Source organism: Chlorocebus sabaeus, chromosome 21, assembly GCF_047675955.1.
Source record: "Chlorocebus sabaeus isolate Y175 chromosome 21, mChlSab1.0.hap1, whole genome shotgun sequence".
Classification (NCBI taxonomy): Eukaryota; Metazoa; Chordata; class Mammalia; order Primates; family Cercopithecidae; genus Chlorocebus; species Chlorocebus sabaeus.
In genome coordinates, this window is record NC_132924.1 from 101,767,389 (window position 1) to 101,787,498 (window position 20,110).

The following is a 20,110-nucleotide window of genomic DNA, read 5'->3' on the forward strand; positions in this document are numbered from 1 at the left end:
ACAGGGATGACAAGTGGTCCCTGCCCTGAGCTGCAGCACTGCTCACTAGAGCACTGCCCTCAGGCTGGGTCGGGGTCCCCATGGCTCCTTGAGGGGATTGAGGAGCTGGGACTTCAAGGCTATTGATCTGCCTTCTATCCCCACACCTTGCCTCCCTCTCCTCAGAGGGCACAGAGGAGCCGGTGAAGGTGCGGGAGGCTGGGGATGGTGTGTTCGAGTGCGAGTACTACCCGGTAGTGCCTGGGAAGTATGTGGTGACCATCACGTGGGGCGGCTACGCCATCCCTCGCAGGTAAGTACCTTGCGCCCCCCATGCTGTCCTGTCTAGGACATCACAGGGAGGGATGAAGGGCAGTGGGCTGTGGGGGAGTTTTAGGGGAGATGGAGGGGGACCTCGGGGGTCACTTCCTGGAGTAGACACCAGCTCCCTCTCTGCTCAGCCCCTTTGAGGTACAGGTGAGCCCAGAGGCAGGAGTGCAAAAGGTCCGGGCCTGGGGTCCTGGTTTGGAGACTGGCCAGGTGGGCAAGTCAGCTGACTTTGTGGTGGAAGCCATTGGCACCGAGGTGGGGACACTGGGTAAGTGGCTGAGGGGCAGGAGGAGGGAGTGCTGTGGGGGAGGGCAGCAGGGGGCACTATGGGTAATAGGTGCAGTGAGCATGCTGGGGAGTGCTGGGGTGAGCAGGGAGATGGGACATGAGGCGGCCAGAGGGGAACTGGGGGATGGAAGGGTCTTGCCTGATGCTGGACCCTCTGACCCTCCCTGACCTCGCCCCAGGCTTCTCCATTGAGGGGCCCTCACAAGCCAAGATCGAATGTGATGACAAGGGGGATGGCTCCTGCGATGTGCGGTACTGGCCTACAGAGCCTGGGGAGTACGCTGTGCATGTCATCTGTGACGACGAGGACATCCGAGACTCACCCTTCATTGCCCACATCTTGCCCGCCCCACCTGACTGCTTCCCAGATAAGGTATGGTCCCAGATTCCACACACCTGCCCCAGGGGTGGGGCAAGCTGGTTCTCCTTCCATCCCCAACCCAGCCTTCTTCCCTCCACACAGGTGAAGGCCTTTGGGCCTGGCCTGGAGCCTACAGGCTGCATCGTGGACAAGCCTGCTGAGTTCACCATTGATGCCCGTGCAGCTGGCAAGGGAGACCTGAAGCTCTATGCCCAGGTAGGTCATTATCCAGTCTCTGCTGCCCTTACTACCTATGGCAGGGACCCTGGAAGGCAGGGCCAGGCCAGAGGCAGAGACCTTCCAGCAGGAAATGACAACATCACAGAAGATCAGGCAGGACTGATACTCATGGGCCCATCAGTACCATGGAAAATTTTAAATTTTGTGTTTTCTTTTCTTTTTTTTTTTTTGAGATGGAGTCTTGCTCTGTTGCCCAGGCTGGAGTGCAGTGGCGCAATCTCTGCTCACTGCAAGCTCCGCCCCCCGGGTTCATGCCATTCTCCTGCCTCAGCCTCCCAAGTAGCTGGGATTACAGGTGCCCACCACCATGCCCGGCTAATTTTTTGTGTGTTTTTTAGTAGAGACCGGGATGGGCTCGATCTCCTGACCTCATGATCCGCCTGCCTCAGCCTCCCAAAGTGCTGGAATTACAGGCGTGAGCCACCACGGCGGGCCAAATTTTGTGTTTTCTTAATGATGATAACCTAAAAACGTATTTTACCAAAGAGTCATTTTTGTGCTAATTTGTAATTGAAAGATTGTTTCATTGAATAAGACAAGGTTTCTCAGACTGGTGTCCATTGACCCCCTAGAAGTTAATGAACATAGTCTTGAGAATCTAAGAGTGATTCTTCTTTGAACGGCTCATGATTTAGTTTTAGGAACATAAATTTAGTCCACACTCTTCCTGTCCAACACATTTCAGAGTTGGGGAAACCTAGGCTGGGAGAGCAAGCCATACAGATGGCCTTGAGCCAGGCCTCCAGGCTCCAAGGGTGGGCTCTGGCCACCAGAGCATGTGGCCCTGGGCTCTGGTGGCCTCAGTGACTGGTGTGGGGGTGGGAGTGCCTGCGCATTGGCAGTGGGAAAGGAGGTTCTGGGTTCACCTGTGGCCAGCAGAGGGCGCTCTGCAGAGGTCACAGCTATGAACTTTGCTTGGGTGATGCCCACAGGACGCGGACGGCTGTCCCATCGACATCAAGGTGATCCCCAACGGCGATGGCACCTTCCGCTGCTCCTACGTGCCCACCAAGCCCATTAAGCACACCATCATCATCTCCTGGGGAGGCGTAAACGTGCCCAAGAGCCCCTTCCGGGTGCGTCCTCCCAGCCTGCCCCGTGCCCACCACCAGAGGTCCCTGAGGGAGGGTGGACGCCTCGCTAGAGTCCCTGTTGTCCCTGGGCTCAGGCTGGGACTGAGGCTTGGGCTGGTGCCACTGAGGCTAGGCTGGGTGCGCTGGGCAGGAGGATGAGCCTTGAGGGAGGGCACCGCGCTGAGCTGTGACCCCTCCCGCAGGTGAACGTGGGCGAGGGCAGCCACCCCGAGCGGGTGAAGGTGTACGGCCCCGGTGTGGAGAAGACGGGCCTCAAGGCCAACGAGCCCACCTACTTCACCGTGGACTGCAGCGAGGCAGGGCAAGGTGCGCCCAGCCGGAAGGGGCGGGTCTGGGAGGGGGGCAGGGGTGAGTTGGTTGGGGGGCTGAGCCTGACTCACAGCGGTGCCCGCCTCTCTGCAGGTGACGTGAGCATTGGCATCAAATGCGCCCCCGGCGTGGTGGGCCCTGCAGAGGCTGACATCGACTTCGACATCATCAAGAATGACAATGACACCTTCACCGTCAAGTACACGCCACCGGGGGCGGGCCGCTACACCATCATGGTGCTGTTTGCCAACCAGGTACCCAAGCTCCTGGTACCTCCCAGCTCTAGAAGGCAGCTGGAGATGCTGTCACGGGACAGGGAGGGATGATTCCACAGACATGGTGGAGCCCTACCTGTGTGAGGCAGGGTGCCTCAGAGGAAGCAAAGGGGGCTCTTTTGGAGGCTGCCCCTGTCCATGCTGGGTCCCCTGGGTGTGTCCTGAGCCGCATCTAGCCCACAGCAGGGGTGTATTCCCCTCGAGAGCCCTGACTGAGCCTCCTCCACATCCAGGAGATCCCCGCCAGCCCCTTCCACATCAAGGTGGACCCATCCCACGATGCCAGCAAAGTCAAGGCCGAGGGCCCTGGGCTGAATCGCACAGGTGAGTGTCTGGGCAGGGGCTGGGCCTGGCTCGAGGTTGGGGTTAAGTGGCTACCAGGCCCTCACCACATCTCTGGGTGGCTCCTCAGGTGTGGAAGTTGGGAAGCCCACCCACTTCACGGTGCTGACCAAGGGAGCCGGCAAGGCCAAGTTGGACGTGCAGTTTGCAGGGACAGCCAAGGGCGAGGCTGTGCGGGACTTTGAGATCATAGACAACCATGACTATTCCTACACTGTCAAGTACACCGCTGTCCAGCAGGTGCGCTCTGCCCCTCCCATGCCCCCACCCGGCTGGACTGTCGGAGCTCTGGGTCTCCCTCCTCCAGTCCCATGGGACCAGTACTGGATCCTCCATGCCTTCGCTGCCTTCTGCCCTCACTCTCGTGGTGGATCTGAGCTTCAGAGCCCATATTCACCACCAGGATGTTGCAGGACCGTGCCTTACACCCAGTTCTGACCTAACATTGTACCCAACAGGGCAACATGGCAGTGACAGTGACCTACGGCGGGGACCCTGTCCCCAAGAGCCCCTTTGTGGTGAATGTGGCACCCCCGCTGGACCTCAGCAAAATCAAAGTTCAGGGCCTCAATAGCAGTAAGTGGGGCAAGAGCCACCCTGGGAGTGACGGGTGTTTGGGTGGGGTGGACCGGAGTCTCCTCATGGTGTCACTTGTCCTCCATGCAGAGGTGGCTGTGGGACAGGAACAAGCATTCTCTGTGAACACGCGAGGGGCTGGCGGTCAAGGCCAACTGGATGTGCGGATGACTTCGCCCTCTCGCCGGCCCATCCCCTGCAAGCTGGAGCCAGGCGGCGGAGCGGAAGCCCAGGCTGTGCGCTACATGCCCCCGGAGGAGGGGCCCTACAAGGTGGACATCACCTATGATGGTCACCCAGTGCCCGGCAGCCCCTTTGCTGTGGAGGGTGTCCTGCCCCCTGATCCCTCCAAGGTGAGGAGATAGGAGCTGGTTGGGGCTGGGAGTTGGGGACTTGTCGGGAAGCTGGAAGAGTCATAGGGGGCAGAGGCCAGAGGGACTTATTTGCCTGGAGTGGGCACAGCCAAGAACGTGGGACTGAGACCAGCCCCACCCCACCACCTTCCTTGGAGACAACTTAGCTATTAAGAGCCTGGCCTTGGAGTCAGACCTGGGCTTGAATCCCAGGTCCACTACCTGGGGGAAATTGCTTCATCTCTCTGCCTCCATGTCATCACCTGGAATTGTTATAAGCACTCAGTCTGCAGTAGCAGCCACAGTTGGAGGTGATGAGTTGGGTGGGGGCCATGAAGGCTGGGATGGGAAGGCCGGGTGCAGGGAACCCACACACCTGCCTCTTCCCCTAGGTCTGTGCTTACGGCCCTGGTCTCAAGGGTGGACTGGTAGGCACCCCCGCACCATTCTCCATCGACACCAAGGGGGCTGGCACAGGTGGCCTGGGGCTGACCGTGGAGGGCCCCTGCGAGGCCAAGATCGAGTGCCAGGACAATGGTGATGGCTCATGTGCTGTCAGCTACCTGCCCACGGAGCCTGGCGAGTACACCATCAACATCCTGTTTGCCGAAGCCCACATCCCTGGCTCGCCCTTCAAAGCTACCATCCGGCCCGTGTTTGACCCAAGCAAGGTGCGGGCCAGTGGGCCGGGCCTGGAGCGCGGCAAGGCCGGTGAGGCAGCCACCTTCACTGTGGACTGCTCAGAGGCAGGCGAGGCAGAGCTGACCATTGAGATCCTGTCGGATGCCGGGGTCAAGGCCGAGGTGCTGATTCACAATAATGCGGATGGCACCTACCACATCACCTACAGCCCTGCCTTCCCCGGCACCTACACCATTACCATCAAATATGGCGGGCATCCAGTGCCCAAATTCCCCACCCGCGTCCATGTGCAGCCTGTGGTTGATACCAGTGGCGTCAAGGTCTCAGGGCCTGGTGTTGAGCCACATGGTGAGTGGTCAGGAGGAGCCAAGTGAGGTCAAGTGGCAGGTGCAGGAGCCGGGTAGTCAGTGGGAGGGAGGGAAGCAGAGCTGAGGGCTGGGGGAGCCACCTGGCATGAAAGGAGGGCTCTCAGGGCAGCACTAAAGTCCTTACTGGCCCAGAAGCCCCAGAGAAGGAGTGGAGGGGAAGACTGGGAGTGGAGACTGGCCTCCGCTCTTGTAGCAAAACTGCACCTGCCTCTGGGCGTTTTTCTGGAGAGGTATCTTCTTTCATGTGCTTAAGGGGTACTCTGATGCAAAAAGCTACAACTCTGCTCTGGAGGGGGGCAGGGGGAAAGCTTTGGGGTAGAGGATGACAAGAGTCAGGAGACAGTAAGTGGGAATGGGCCATCTGCCGGGGCCAGACCCTAGCTAGGCATGGGGCACGGCAGAGGGATGCAAGACCCAGGCCCACAGCCTGGTGGGTGACTCATGTGAACAGAGAATGTCACTACATGGAGAAGGGAGTGAAGGCAGAGGCTGGAGCTCACGGAGGTGCAGGGGAGGGTAGGGGGCCCAGCCTCTGATCAGAGGAGCAGCCTGGGAGTTGGGGAGTGGGAGAGGAGGGGGAGAGGAGGGGGAGAGGAGGGGGAGAGGAGGGGGAGAGGAGAAGGAAAGGAGAGGGAGAGGAGAGGGAGAGGAGGGGGAGAGGAGAGGGAGCATCTGTGTGAAGGCTGCCCCCACCCCTGCTAAGCATGCCACCCCTGGGCTCCAGGTGTCCTGCGGGAGGTGACCACTGAGTTCACTGTGGATGCAAGATCCTTAACAGCCACAGGCGGCAACCACGTGACGGCTCGCGTGCTCAACCCCTCGGGGGCCAAGACAGACACTTATGTGACAGACAATGGGGACGGCACCTACCGAGTACAGTACACCGCCTACGAGGAGGGTGAGGGCCGGTGGAGGGCCGGGCGAGTGGGCAGGGCCGGCCTCTGATGATATTGCGCTTGGGGCAGGAGGGGTGGTGGGGGTGCACACTCCCTGATTGATGCCCCTGTGGCTGGCTTCCAGGCGTGCATTTGGTGGAGGTCCTGTATGATGAGGTCGCTGTGCCCAAGAGCCCCTTCCGAGTGGGTGTCACCGAGGGCTGTGATCCCACCCGTGTCCGGGCCTTCGGGCCAGGCCTGGAGGGTGGCTTGGTTAACAAGGCCAACCGCTTCACTGTGGAGACCAGGTATCCTCCCCATTTGCTAGCCTAAACCTGTGACCACCCTTTCCCAGTCCCTGGCCCTCCTTGCTCGTCCCTCTGTCTGTACCTCAGCCCCACCCCATCCTCTCTCTGGGGTGAGGCAGGAGCAGACCCCCCGACAGGATTCCAGATCAGCCCCTGGCTCATTTCTCCTCAGCTGGGTCCCCAGCGGCCTGCCCTCTTTCCTCCCTGTCCCCCCATTCAGCTACTCCCCCATCTTCACTCACTGGTCTTATGAAGCTGATGGGGGGGTGTCATCTCTCAGGGGAGCCGGCACCGGGGGCCTTGGCCTAGCCATCGAGGGTCCCTCGGAAGCCAAGATGTCCTGCAAGGACAACAAGGATGGTAGCTGCACCGTGGAGTACATCCCCTTCACCCCTGGAGACTATGACGTCAACATCACCTTCGGGGGGCGGCCCATCCCAGGTGTGCAGAGAGAGTGGTCGGGGCCTCAGGGAAGACAAGGGAGGATGCAGGATGCTCACCCCACAAGGGGGAAACTGGAAGGAAGTTAGTTGAGAACATTCATAGAGAGGACAGCCGAGAGCAGGTCGGGGCTGGAGCCCAGCCAGAGGGAGGATGTGGAGGAGGCAGGCAGTGAGGGTTGATGCGGCAGCCCCCCCAGTCAATCCCAGGAACACGCTTTGGCCTCCTAGCCCCTTGCCTGGAGCTCGAGACATCGGCTGTGCAGGTCCACCGCTCAGTGTGTGTCCGGAAACTCAGACACCGCCCACTCCTCTTGGTGGCTCAGGCCAGCCTTGGGCCTTCTTGCCCGCATCGTCTGCAGAATTCCCCTTGCATTCTGCGGGCCCAGCTGCCCGGACAGGTTATGTCTTCAAATATTGTATGACTTGGGACTGCTGAAATTGGAAGTATTTGCCCTTATCTAATTTCCCATCTTTTTATTATTTCAGCCACAGTGTCAGAAATACATTTCATTTTTAAAAACATTTTATTTTCACAGTTTATTAATTTAGGAAGGCCTTCTCTTCCAGGCCTGGGACCCACATGAGTGAGGTTTGCCCAGCCTCAGTCAAGTTCATTTATTCTTGTGTGTGTTTTCTTAGCAAGTTCCTAGGCATTTTCCCATGTTGGTCTGGCTTCCCTATGGGCATTTCAAAGGCAGGGAAGGCCTCCTCCTCCAAGGCTCCTCAGCATCAGGGGGACCCATCAGGGCTGGTGGCAGGGTTTGATGTCCTTCTCCTCACAGGGAGCCCATTCCGGGTGCCGGTGAAGGACGTGGTGGACCCTGGGAAGGTGAAGTGCTCGGGGCCAGGGCTGGGGGCTGGTGTCAGGGCCCGGGTCCCCCAGACCTTCACAGTGGACTGCAGTCAAGCTGGCCGGGCGCCCCTGCAGGTGGCTGTGCTGGGCCCCACAGGTATAGAATGGCTGGGGCAGGGAGGAGGGAGGTGGGGCAGGATGCCCGGAGGCTCTGCTGACCCTGCGCGCCTTGCCCAGGTATGGCTGAACCTGTGGAGGTGCGGGACAATGGAGATGGCACCCACACTGTCCACTACACCCCAGCCACTGACGGGCCCTACACGGTAGCTGTCAAGTATGCGGACCAGGAGGTGCCACGCAGGTGAGGACCAGCACTGGGCTCCTGTGCTATGACTGAGCTCTGGGGGTGCTCCTGCTAGGGCGGCACTGCAGGGTCACTGCTGGGGTCCCCGGGAGAGCTCCTCCCAGCTGTCACCCTTGTCCAGTCTCACTGCCCCATCCTGCTCTTCCCCAGGGCTCTCTGCCCTGAGGCTATCCTGCCCCAGGAGCTTTTACAGCAAAACTAGCACCTTAGGAAAAGTGCAGGAGGCCTGGGCCAGGGCCTCCTCCTGGACCCTCCTACAGCACCTTCCTGGGGAATGGAGAAGTGCCCTGGGTCTGTCGAGGGAGTCCCAGAGTGCCCCTGCCCCCAGACTCGGAATGTCATCGGCTTCTGGGAACTGGCCTCTCCTGCCTGCCCCACAGTCCCCCTTCCTGTTTATGTCTATGGGGAGGACTCTGGCTCAAGTAGAGATCACCCCTCCTCCCTGTCCATGCCCCCCAGCCAACTGTTTATCCCTTCTGCTCCTCAAGCCCCTTCAAGATCAAGGTCCTTCCAGCTCATGATGCCAGCAAGGTACGGGCCAGCGGCCCAGGCCTCAATGCCTCTGGGATCCCTGCCAGTCTGCCTGTGGAGTTCACCATTGACGCACGGGATGCGGGCGAGGGGTTGCTCACGGTCCAGATCCTGGTGAGTCTCTGCGCAGCCCACCCCCCAGGTCATGCTCCAGGCACAGGCGGGCCTTGACCTCTGCTTCTCCCTCAGGACCCCGAGGGTAAGCCCAAGAAGGCCAATATCCGGGACAATGGGGATGGCACATACACTGTGTCTTACCTGCCAGACATGAGCGGCCGGTACACCATCACCATCAAGTATGGCGGCGACGAGATCCCCTACTCACCCTTCCGCATCCATGCGCTGCCCACCGGGGACGCCAGCAAGTGCCTCGTCACAGGTGGGTGCCCACCTGCTGCCTGGTGGGTGCCCACCTGCTGCCTGTGCCCTGCTCACCACCCAGCCCCTCAAAGCCCCTCCATAGCCCTGGCCTGGTCCCCAGGGGTCCAGGTCAGAGAGCACACATGCCCTAGCTCTGGCCCCTCCCTCACCCCTGCCCAATGCCCCAGCCCGTGCTGGGCACCGCCTGGCCTCACTCTGTTCTCTCTTTCCAGTGTCCATTGGAGGCCACGGCCTGGGTGAGTGCCCTTTCTCTCCTCTTCTTGCCGTGGGCCAGGGTGGTTGGAGGTAGGGGGTGGGCAGCGGGAACAGAGAGGGCTGGCTCCAGCCCTCCAGCCCTCCAGCCCTCCAGCCCTCCAGCCCCCTGAGCAGGATCTCCCACATGGCAGGTGCCTGCCTGGGCCCCCGAATCCAGATTGGGCAGGAGACGGTGATCACGGTGGATGCCAAGGCAGCTGGCGAGGGGAAGGTGACATGCACGGTGTCCACGCCGGATGGGGCAGAGCTCGATGTGGACGTGGTTGAGAACCACGATGGTACCTTTGACATCTACTACACAGCGCCCGAGCCGGGCAAGTACGTCATCACCATCCGCTTCGGGGGCGAGCACATCCCGAACAGCCCCTTCCACGTGCTGGTAAGTTCTGTAGCCACAGCAAGACTAGATGGCTGCGGAGGGGGCCTGGCCCTTTTAGCTGCAGCAGGGATCCCCAATAACTGTCCCCAAGGAATCCCACTTCTCTGAGGGCTCCTGGGGCCAGAGTGCTCCTGGATGGAGCCTTAGCTTTCCCCACAGCCCTCCGAAATGGGAGAAGAGCATGGTCCTGTCCTCTGCCCAGTGCTATCAGCTCTCTGTGGAGGAACCCACTGTGTTCTCCACCGTCCCAGCTCCATCTCCCCAGAGGCTTCCCTGCAGGAAGATGAAGCCCTCTGAGGGGCGAGCACCCAATGTGTCAGCCAGCATTTCAGGTTCCTGGACCATTCTCTGAGTTAGCCCCTAGGCCTGTGAGGCTGCCACACCCTGTGCCCCCATGCCTTGCCTCCCCAGGCGTGTGACCCCCTGCCGCATGAGGAGGAGCCCTCTGAAGTACCACAGCTGCGCCAGTCCTACGCTCCTCCCCGGCCTGGCGCCCGCCCCACACACTGGGTACTGCGCCTCCCACCAGGCGATGTCCTCCTTCTCCTCTTCCCCTTCCTTCATTTCTTCTCTCTACTCCTCTGCAGCCAGGGCAGGGACACGGTCTGGGGGCCTCTTGGGGAGCAGGCAGGAGTCAGGCTGGGCAGATGAGGAACCCCACTTGGGCACAGCACTCCTTCTCTTGCAGCTGATGCACCTCTCCTGCCACACTGGTTTCACCATTAACTACCTTGTTCTTTCCTCACTCTCCAGCTTCAGTCATGGCATTAGCCAAACTCCCGAGCCTTCCCCAGTCACTGACTGTTCCCTCTTACCTGCTGCAGGCCACAGAGGAGCCAGTGGTGCCTGTGGAGCCAATGGAGTCCATGCTGAGGCCCTTCAACCTGGTCATCCCCTTTGCGGTGCAGAAAGGGGAGCTCACAGGTACTGCCCTGTGGCCCCCAGGCATGAGGGCTGAGGGGAGATACCGTCTTCCAGGTCCAGCCCCGTGTCTTAGAGATGAAAACCAAGGCCCAGAGAGAGGAAGTGAGCTCTATCCAGGGTCACACAACAAGTTGGGCAGAGCCAGAACTCAGGTGCAAGCCATCTGTCCCCAGTTCAGGGCTCAGGCCACTGCCACAGGCTGTCTCCTGGTGCGTGGCCTCTCAGGTGGCAGCAGAAGCACTCAGGACCAGGCCTGGGACAGCAGGGAGGTTGCAGTGGGGGAAATCAGGGTCCCCATGTAACTGTGTCTGCCCTGCAGGAGAGGTGCGGATGCCCTCGGGGAAGACGGCGCGGCCCAACATCACCGACAACAAGGACGGCACCATCACAGTGAGGTACGCACCCACCGAGAAAGGCCTGCACCAGATGGGGATCAAGTATGACGGCAACCACATCCCTGGTGAGTTGAGGGCTGGGCTGGGCTGGGGCTTGGGTGAGAGGAGCAGGCAGCAGCTGCAGTCCTGCCTTCCTTCTTTCAACAAATATTTATTGAGCACCTGCTGTGTGCAGACACCAGGCGAGGCCCCAGGGAGGCTTATACCCTGGTGAGAAGCAGACCTCCATGAGCCAGGTCCCTACGGCACAGACGGAGGGGGTTGGCAGGGAGGCTGCTGGAAGGTGCTGGGGCCAAGGTGGGCTCAGACAATCCCTGATGCTGACCCAGCCCCCTTTTTCCCTGTTCCCCCAGGGAGCCCCTTGCAGTTCTATGTAGATGCCATCAACAGCCGCCATGTCAGTGCCTATGGGCCAGGCCTGAGCCATGGCATGGTCAACAAGCCAGCCACCTTCACCATTGTCACCAAAGATGCTGGAGAAGGTGAGGGAGCTGCAGGCTGGGGGCTGGGGTGGGGACTTGCCAGGGGCAGGGGTGAGGGCAGGACCTCTTATTTTGGCCACACCTCCACCTACAGGGGGTCTGTCGCTGGCCGTGGAGGGCCCATCCAAGGCAGAGATCACCTGTAAGGACAACAAGGATGGCACCTGCACCGTGTCCTACCTGCCGACCGCACCTGGAGACTATAGCATCATCGTGCGCTTCGATGACAAGCACATCCCGGGGAGCCCCTTCACCGCCAAGATCACAGGTGAGGCAGGTGTATGGGGATGTGCAGCCCATGAGACACACACACCACATACACTGCACAGATGTGCAAGCCCAGCCCGTTCAAGTCACTCATGACATTAGGGCAGAGGCCCTTCAAGTTGTAAGGGGTCATATTTTGAAAAATGTAAAAACACTGTGTTCTCCACGGCAGCTAAGAAGCAGTCAGCCACTCCTGTGTCTGAAAACACATTGCCTCATTTAGTCTTTGAAGTCACCTTTTGTTGTTGTTATTGTTGTTTTTTGAGATGGAGTCTCGCTCTGTCACCCAGATTGGAGTGCAGTGGCACAATCTCGGCTCACTGCAACCTCCGCCTGCCGGGTTCATGCCATTCTCCTGCCTCAGCCTCCCGAGTAGCTGGGACTACAGGTGCCTACCACCATGCCCGGCTAATTTTTTGTATTTTTAGTGGTGACGGGGTTTCACTGTGTTAGCCAGGATGGTCTCAATCTCCTGACCTCGTGATCCGCCCACTTTGGCCTCCCAAAGTGCTGGGATTACAGGCGTGAGTCACCGCGCCCAGCCTGAAGTCACTCTTAAGAAGTTAGGGCATGGATAATCCTTTTGATGGATAAGGAACCCCTGTCCCAGAGAGGCCAAGCAACGTGATTACAGTCACACAGCAAGGAAGGGGTCTGTGCAGTCCAGTCTAGTGTTTTGTTATCACACCATGTGACTCAGGGTTAAAACGCAGCAGGCTTTCTTTAGGGATTTAGTCCACAAGGACTGAGGCACCCACAGTGGAATTGGGGTACAGGCCCCTCTTAGTCTCTGGCAGCTCACATGTGAGTGCAGACTGGGCTTTCCAGGCCTTGGGCCTCTGTGCGCCTGGGAGTGGCCCCCCATGTCTGTTGAGTCCAGCAGGGTCTGCCCAGGAGGATTCCTGAGCCCTATGAGGGCAGGGCCTGTCTGGAGTCACAGCAGTCTGATGCCCCAACTCCCCCACCAGGCGATGACTCCATGAGGACCTCACAGCTGAACGTGGGTACCTCCACGGATGTGTCGCTGAAGATCACCGAGAGTGATCTGAGCCAGCTAACCGCCAGCATCCGTGCCCCCTCGGGCAACGAGGAGCCCTGTCTGCTGAAGCGCCTGCCCAACCGGCACATCGGTGAGCGTGGGGCCTCACGGAGACCTCAGGGGTGGGGACCCACAGGATGCTCTGCCTAACACTTCCTTTCCACAGGAATCTCCTTCACTCCCAAGGAGGTGGGGGAGCATGTGGTGAGCGTGCGCAAGAGTGGCAAGCACGTCACCAACAGCCCCTTCAAGATCCTGGTGGGGCCATCTGAGATCGGGGATGCCAGCAAGGTGCGGGTCTGGGGCAAGGGCCTTTCTGAGGGACACACGTTCCAGGTGGCAGAGTTCATCGTGGATACTCGCAATGCAGGTACCTCCTGCCCCAGAGACCCCCATTCCAGCGGGTGCCTCCCACAGGCACTTGTCCTTCTGTCCTGCCCAGCACCCCCTTGGCTGCACTCTCCTCTCGAAAACTTCCTGGCCAGTCTGTGTCAGGATTCGCATTCTGCGGCCCATTGGGGGAAGTAAATGGCCCCGCATCAGTTCTCTCCCTTTGAAGAGAAAGGTTAGCTGTCCTGAGTTTCTGTCCCTCTCTTGCTCACTGGAATCCAAGAGGCTTACCTTAGGGAAATTTCCAGACCGCCTGGCCCGTGGCACCGCCTCTCCTCCCGCTGAGCCATTTTTGTTAGTGATCACTACACACATCTGGGCCCATTCTGGGTGCAGCCAGCAGTCGGGGGAGAGGAGAGCACTGTGGCTTGGCTAGCCTAGGACTAAGGGAGATGTGTTCCTTGCTTTCCCCCAGGGTATGGGGGCTTGGGGCTGAGTATTGAAGGCCCAAGCAAGGTGGACATCAACTGTGAGGACATGGAGGACGGGACATGCAAAGTCACCTACTGCCCCACTGAGCCCGGCACCTATATCATCAACATCAAGTTTGCTGACAAGCACGTGCCTGGTAAGGCTCTGGGCAGAGGTCGGGTGGCGAGAGACAGGGAGGCCAGGAGGCCGGGGGTCTGAGGTTCCTGACCCACCCTTTGTCCCCCCACTTCAGGAAGCCCCTTCACTGTGAAGGTGACCGGTGAGGGCCGCATGAAGGAAAGCATTACCCGGCGAAGACAGGCGCCTTCCATCGCCACCATTGGCAGCACCTGTGACCTCAACCTCAAGATCCCAGGTAGAAGCCTGGAGGAGCCTGGGTGGGGCAAGTGGTGGGAGAGGACTGGCCTGGGCCAGAGCCCACCTGTCGGGTCTCCACCCTGCTTCCTTACCCCTCGCTTCCCTCCCTCATCCTGGCTCCCTTAACCACACAGGGAACTGGTTCCAGATGGTGTCTGCCCAGGAGCGCCTGACACGCACCTTCACACGCAGCAGCCACACCTACACCCGCACGGAGCGCACGGAAATCAGCAAGACGCGGGGCGGGGAGACAAAGCGTGAGGTGCGGGTGGAGGAGTCCACCCAGGTCGGCGGGGACCCCTTCCCTGCTGTGTTTGGGGACTTCCTGGGCCGGGAGCGCCTGGGCTCCTTCGGCAGCATCACCCGGCAGCAGGAGGGTGAGCACCGCGCACTGGGCCGGCTGGGTCTTCACAGTGGGATGGGAGGGTGCTGCTGACCAGGCTTGGTGCTGGCAGATTGGTCCTGAAGGCCAGGCGGGTCTGAGCAGAGGAGGTTTAACTGATGGGGAGGGAAGAGCCAGAGCTAGGAGGAATCCCAGTGTTGCCCTGACATCCCCCAAACCCTGCAGGCGAGGCCAGCTCTCAGGACATGACTGCACAGGTGACCAGCCCATCGGGCAAGATGGAAGCCGCGGAGATCGTCGAGGGCGAGGACAGCGCCTACAGTGTGCGCTTTGTGCCCCAGGAGATGGGGCCCCATACGGTCGCTGTCAAGTACCGTGGCCAGCACGTGCCCGGCAGCCCCTTTCAGTTCACTGTGGGGCCGCTAGGTGAAGGCGGGGCCCACAAGGTGCGGGCCGGAGGCACAGGGCTGGAGCGAGGTGTGGCCGGCGTGCCAGGTAAGGGGCAGATGGCCAGGAGTGGGGATGAAGTCAGGACAGCCAGTGTGAGGGGCGTTGATGCTGAAGTCCCCTACCTTGCCTGTCCCCAGCCGAGTTCAGCATCTGGACCCGGGAGGCCGGTGCTGGGGGCCTGTCCATTGCTGTGGAGGGTCCTAGCAAGGCGGAGATTGCATTTGAGGATCGCAAAGATGGCTCCTGCGGCGTCTCCTATGTTGTCCAGGAACCAGGTGGGCGTCCACACTGGCAGTGGGGCTGGGCCTGCCTGACCTTCCAGACTGGGTTTCTGCTCACTGGAGAGGCAGGAGATGCTTGGGGCCACAGAACTCCCCTCCCCGCAGCCCCCATCTCCCTCTACCCCACACCCTCGGAAACATGTGTCTGTATCCAGGTCTGAGTGCTGACCACGGAGTCTATCCTGGGATAAAGCCAGAGTGGGGAGGCTCCCGCCCTGCCAACCTCCATCCCGGAACCTATGCTGACTGGTCTCTCTCCCCAGGTGACTATGAGGTTTCCATCAAGTTCAATGATGAGCACATCCCAGACAGTCCCTTTGTGGTGCCTGTGGCCTCCCTCTCGGATGACGCTCGCCGTCTCACCGTCACCAGCCTCCAGGTTTGTGCCCAGGGTGGGGGTGGAGGGTTTCTGCTATCTGAGAGACGGGTAAGAGTTGAGGACAGCAGATCCATGGGGCCAGGGATTTAGCAGTGACCTTGGAAGGGCCAGTTAGAAGTCCCTTCCCGTAAGGCACAAGGCAGGGCCCTTGGGGACGGTGGGCTCCGACCCTGTGGGCTAGCCCCTACACTCAGGCATGCCACGCCTCATTCTGCTTTTCTCAGGGTGGGTCTGCCTGTCCTACTGCCACCTGCCATTTCTTGTTAGTTTGTTCCACCTTCTCCTGTTCTAAGAATGCTAGATGCCAACATTTATAAGAATGAGAGTATAAAATCTATACAAACTAAGAGTAAACCAGTTTGCAGAGAGGGTGTGAGAGGCTCCTCTAAAGGGAATGCCTATGGCCTGCAGAGCCTGGGCTGCGTCCTCTCCAGGCCGATGGGAGCCTGGCTTGCTTTCTCTTGCTGCTGACTTCTAGAGATGTAGTGTCTTCCTTTCATTCTGTCATAGCGGACATGTGCAAGGAAGGCTCTCAGCAAGTCACACTGAAACATGCAAACCAGGGGGCCAGGTGTCCAGGGGACACACTGTAAAGGAGCTTGTGCATCAGGGGCATAGAACAGGCCTCACCCCAGCTCCTTATCCCGCGCACCTCCTGGCTGCCCCTCAGGGTGGTCACATTAGCCCATCCAGGGTCCTTGTGCATCTCCTCCTTCCACTCCTGACCCGGGTTCCCCAATGCAGGCTCCAATCCCTCCCCCAGAGCCCTTCTGTGCTGCCTCTGGGTCCTCCCTGTTGGTCCACCTCCTCCAGGAAGCTTTCCCAGGCCAGTCCAGCCAAACTCAGCTTCCTACCTCAGAGCTCTCTGGCACCGCCAGCCCACACAGCCCATCAGGCACTTGCCCTCTGCTCTCGGCCTGCTTCACACAGAGTGAGGCCCTTCCTTCCTCAGCCAGGACAGGGCACATCATCTCTCATCGCCCACACACAAAGCACAGCTAGGATAGCAGGTGCACGCATAGGGTTGCATACCCTGGCTCCTCCTGCTCCCAGGCTGGTCTGGCAGGCAGGGGCCAGGTTGGGCATAGGGTGGTGGCAGCCTTTGGGCTGGGCTTACGGTGAGCACCATGTGGGGCTTCAGAGAAGAGTGCCCCAGCCCTGGTCTCCCAGCAGTCTGAGCATCCTCCTTGGCCTTTGCAGGAGACAGGGCTCAAGGTGAACCAGCCGGCGTCCTTTGCGGTGCAGCTGAACGGCGCACGGGGCGTGATTGATGCCCGGGTGCACACACCCTCGGGGGCTGTGGAGGAGTGCTATGTCTCTGAGCTAGACAGTGGTGAGCTGGCCCTGCCCCTGCCAACCCCCTGCTGGGCTGGGGCCTTCTAAGAAGGGGAGGGGAAGGATGGAGGGTAAGCCACTAACCCTCTATCCACAGACAAGCATACCATCCGCTTCATCCCGCACGAGAATGGCGTCCACTCCATCGATGTCAAGTTCAATGGTGCCCACATCCCTGGAAGTCCCTTCAAGATCCGCGTTGGGGAGCAGAGCCAGGCTGGGGACCCAGGCTTGGTGTCAGCCTATGGTCCTGGGCTCGAGGGAGGCACTACCGGTGAGTGCCTGGAGCTGGGGAACAGGGTGACTTCTAGGGGTGCTTGGCCACTAGTCTGGTGCTGCCTTGCTCCAGAGGCAGGAGCCCTGCTTCCTGAGCCAGGAGTCCCCACAGAGGCTGCCCAGGGAGCTGGAGCCCAGCCCCTCTTGGGCCACAAGCCCTTCCTGCCCTCAGCCTTGCTACCTCTGGCCTCTAGGTGTGTCATCAGAGTTCATCGTGAACACCCTGAACGCCGGCTCGGGGGCCTTGTCTGTCACCATTGATGGCCCCTCCAAGGTGCAGCTGGACTGTCGGGAGTGTCCTGAGGGCCACGTGGTCACTTACACTCCCATGGCCCCTGGCAACTACCTCATTGCCATCAAGTACGGTGGCCCCCAGCACATCGTGGGCAGCCCTTTCAAGGCCAAGGTCACCGGTGAGTGCTGGCTTCGGGGAGGTCCATCCAACCTGCAGCCCAGCCCAGCCTGGAGGGCTCCGGTGGCCACGCACATCCAGACCATAGTCTGACCCCAGACATCATGGTCAGTTTACCAGGGCTAGAGGTGGGCCTGGCTCTACGCAGCACACATTCTGTGGAGTCAGGCATGATGGTGTAAAAGTCCCATTCTTCCTCTCCATCGCGGCCCCTCACTCCTTCAGCTCTGGCCTGCGCTGGCTCCTCAGGCTCTAGCATCACTTTCTTCCCTCCTGGCTTCCCATATTCCTCGGCTCCAAGAAGACACAGTCAGTATTGAGCAAGCTCCCCTCTTGAGGCTGTCTGTAGGATGCGTTGGGTGGGTGTTCCTTTGCAAAGTGACTCTTACCCTGTGAGTTAGCCTGAGCTCCCAAAGCCTGCAAGGGTGAGGGTCACAGCATCTGAGGCCCCAGCCCTGGGGTGGAGCACCAGTTGGAGCTGGCAGCTCAGGGCCCTGGCTGGGAATGGGGCTGTGCTCCTAGAATGGCTCTTGGAGGAATTTGGGGGGAGCCGCGAATGCAGGCAGTGAGTCCCACAGGGTGGCAGTGCTGGCCGAGGGTCCCCTGCCTGGGGAAGAACAGGAAGCCCTCCTGACCAGGTTTGTGCCCCCTCCAACCGCCCCTCAGGTCCGAGGCTGTCCGGAGGCCACAGCCTTCACGAAACATCCACCGTTCTGGTGGAGACTGTGACCAAGTCTTCCTCAAGCCGGGGCTCCAGCTACAGCTCCATCCCCAAGTTCTCCTCGGATGCCAGCAAGGTGGTGACTCGGGGCCCTGGGCTGTCCCAGGCCTTTGTGGGCCAGAAGAACTCCTTCACCGTGGACTGCAGCAAAGCAGGCAGGTGGTGGGGGGAGGGTGTCTCCCGGGGTGCGAGCAAGAGGCCGTCAGGGAGCAGGGTGTGGGTCACAGTAGGGGACTCCCTGGTGTGAGCCCACCCTCTGCCTCCCTCTCCAGGCACCAACATGATGATGGTGGGCGTGCACGGCCCCAAGACCCCCTGTGAGGAGGTGTACGTGAAGCACATGGGGAACCGGGTGTACAATGTCACCTACACTGTCAAGGAGAAAGGGGACTACATCCTCATCGTCAAGTGGGGTGACGAAAGTGTCCCTGGAAGCCCCTTCAAGGTCAAGGTCCCTTGAATGCCAAAAGTGCCTCCCCAGCCTCAGCCCCCACCTCTAGCCAAACACACATTAACACACACACACACACACACGTGCCACACCCAGACACACGCACAGAATCAGACACTACAAACACCTGCCTTGGGGGTGAAGTGAAGGCACAGCCTCCCCACCCCACTGCGCCCCGGGGGTTGGAGGACCTTGTCTGTGTTAGGACAGTGTCCCTCCCTGGGAATGTGACATGAGGGCAGACTGGGGCCAGGCTCAGGGGCAGAGGCTGGGACATGAGGGGCTGACAAGTGGGCTTCGAGGCCAGGGAAGCCCTGAGTTTTCTGGCAGGGCTGAGCAGTGGGAGAGCATTGTGTTGTGGGTGTCTGTGTGTGAGGTCACCCTCAATCTGCACCACTGGCCAGCCACCCTCCTGTCCCTGAGGACTTGGTCTGGTCCCTCTGGTAGCTTCAACCCCAGACTTTTAAGGACTTGGAAAGGAAAGCACAATCAGAGAAGAAAACAGCCCCTGAATCAGCAGGAGTGGCCTGGCACATGGACCGGCCCGAGCGATGTGCACTCCGCCCAAGCCAGGCTCCCAGGGGGCCGGATTTCTCTCTCACTGTCTCTTTTTTTAAAATGGTTGCACGGCTCTGCCCCATGGGGGGCCTTTTGTACACACTGCGAGGCCCAGCTTTCTAGGGGACTTTTGCACATGTCATGCAGCTCAGCTGGGAGCTGCTTAGGTGGAAAACTCCAAATAAAGTGCGGCTGTCGCAGAGGCTTGGCTGTTCCTTGAGGGTGTGCTCTCTGTGGCTGGCTGCCCTCTGGCCTGCCACACGAGAAACTGGGCCCTGGGGAGGCAGAGGCAGCCTGGCTGTCCCCTGGAAGATTGACCCAGGTCGAGGGGAAGGTCCTGGGGCAGAAGTGAGGTCTGGGATGTTGGCAGAGTGCCTGAAAGAAGTGGGGGCGGGAGCTCGGGGATGTGGGAAGGGGTCCCAGCGGGAGGGTTCGTGGACAGTACAGGGTGTGGATACTGTGTTCTACAGTACTGCCCCAGGACCCCTGGGAGGCCAATTTCAGTTCAGCCTGACCTCAAGGATGTTTTTCAAATTAAGACTTTAAAACAGTGAGCACTGACTCAAACAGGAATATTCCTCAACCAGCAGGCAGACAGAACCACCTGCAGACTCAGCACCTTCCCCCGAGTCTGGTACTGAATCAACTTGGCCTGTTTCATGCCCGTTTCCAGCACTGAGCTTAAACAGGGCTTCCCTCCTGAACTCCTGCCCCAGCCCTGCCCTGGTCAGCTCCCTCCAACCTCCTCTCCATGCTGCAGCTTGAGGGGGGTCACTTTAAAGAGAGTATACCCCTCTCTGGTTTAGGGCCCTCCGTGACTCCCTCCTGCTCCAGAGTAAAGTTTCTTCCTGACAAGGTCTCCAAGGCCCCCCAGGTTCAGACAGCAGCCTCCCCAGCCGTATGAGTTGGGCAGCAAGCCCACTCCCCATTGTACCCTCCACCTCCAACCTCCCTTCACCACCTCTAGTTAACTGGGCACCCATGCTGAATTTGGGCCCCTTCCCGGAAACACCCTTGCCTCCCCACCCTCTTCATCTTCCTGGCCAACAGGAAGTTTCCTGGACCCCTCCCTACCCCTCCTGGATCAGTGCTTCCAGCTCCCAAACTGCCCTGGGACACATCTCTAGCTGCA

General features: G+C 60.0%; 1 protein-coding gene across 2 annotated transcripts in view; it reads left to right on the forward strand.

The window, feature by feature from the left end:
* Nucleotides 1-19,178, forward strand: part of FLNC (filamin C) — a 29,244-nt gene extending 10,066 nt beyond the window's left edge. The window contains exons 10-48 of one of the 2 annotated variants that reach the window (XM_007982854.3): nucleotides 166-292; nucleotides 441-577; nucleotides 777-970; nucleotides 1,061-1,174; nucleotides 2,131-2,274; nucleotides 2,475-2,598; nucleotides 2,695-2,855; nucleotides 3,110-3,200; nucleotides 3,289-3,458; nucleotides 3,677-3,794; nucleotides 3,885-4,147; nucleotides 4,540-5,137; nucleotides 5,882-6,055; nucleotides 6,178-6,340; nucleotides 6,621-6,781; nucleotides 7,566-7,733; nucleotides 7,814-7,937; nucleotides 8,429-8,585; nucleotides 8,661-8,850; nucleotides 9,065-9,088; nucleotides 9,239-9,486; nucleotides 9,898-9,996; nucleotides 10,311-10,410; nucleotides 10,730-10,870; nucleotides 11,159-11,287; nucleotides 11,382-11,555; nucleotides 12,523-12,684; nucleotides 12,760-12,963; nucleotides 13,399-13,551; nucleotides 13,648-13,770; nucleotides 13,907-14,149; nucleotides 14,341-14,610; nucleotides 14,703-14,840; nucleotides 15,110-15,225; nucleotides 16,426-16,558; nucleotides 16,658-16,834; nucleotides 17,031-17,249; nucleotides 17,915-18,124; nucleotides 18,242-19,178. In XM_007982854.3, the coding sequence (XP_007981045.3) occupies nucleotides 166-292; nucleotides 441-577; nucleotides 777-970; nucleotides 1,061-1,174; nucleotides 2,131-2,274; nucleotides 2,475-2,598; nucleotides 2,695-2,855; nucleotides 3,110-3,200; nucleotides 3,289-3,458; nucleotides 3,677-3,794; nucleotides 3,885-4,147; nucleotides 4,540-5,137; nucleotides 5,882-6,055; nucleotides 6,178-6,340; nucleotides 6,621-6,781; nucleotides 7,566-7,733; nucleotides 7,814-7,937; nucleotides 8,429-8,585; nucleotides 8,661-8,850; nucleotides 9,065-9,088; nucleotides 9,239-9,486; nucleotides 9,898-9,996; nucleotides 10,311-10,410; nucleotides 10,730-10,870; nucleotides 11,159-11,287; nucleotides 11,382-11,555; nucleotides 12,523-12,684; nucleotides 12,760-12,963; nucleotides 13,399-13,551; nucleotides 13,648-13,770; nucleotides 13,907-14,149; nucleotides 14,341-14,610; nucleotides 14,703-14,840; nucleotides 15,110-15,225; nucleotides 16,426-16,558; nucleotides 16,658-16,834; nucleotides 17,031-17,249; nucleotides 17,915-18,124; nucleotides 18,242-18,429 (6,629 nt within the window). In that variant the 3' untranslated portion in view covers nucleotides 18,430-19,178. The remainder of the gene's footprint in view (nucleotides 1-165; nucleotides 293-440; nucleotides 578-776; nucleotides 971-1,060; nucleotides 1,175-2,130; nucleotides 2,275-2,474; nucleotides 2,599-2,694; nucleotides 2,856-3,109; nucleotides 3,201-3,288; nucleotides 3,459-3,676; nucleotides 3,795-3,884; nucleotides 4,148-4,539; nucleotides 5,138-5,881; nucleotides 6,056-6,177; nucleotides 6,341-6,620; nucleotides 6,782-7,565; nucleotides 7,734-7,813; nucleotides 7,938-8,428; nucleotides 8,586-8,660; nucleotides 8,851-9,064; nucleotides 9,089-9,238; nucleotides 9,487-9,897; nucleotides 9,997-10,310; nucleotides 10,411-10,729; nucleotides 10,871-11,158; nucleotides 11,288-11,381; nucleotides 11,556-12,522; nucleotides 12,685-12,759; nucleotides 12,964-13,398; nucleotides 13,552-13,647; nucleotides 13,771-13,906; nucleotides 14,150-14,340; nucleotides 14,611-14,702; nucleotides 14,841-15,109; nucleotides 15,226-16,425; nucleotides 16,559-16,657; nucleotides 16,835-17,030; nucleotides 17,250-17,914; nucleotides 18,125-18,241) is intronic. The other variant, XM_007982855.3, reaches the window with a different exon arrangement.
* The last annotated feature ends 932 nt before the right edge of the window (nucleotides 19,179-20,110 follow it).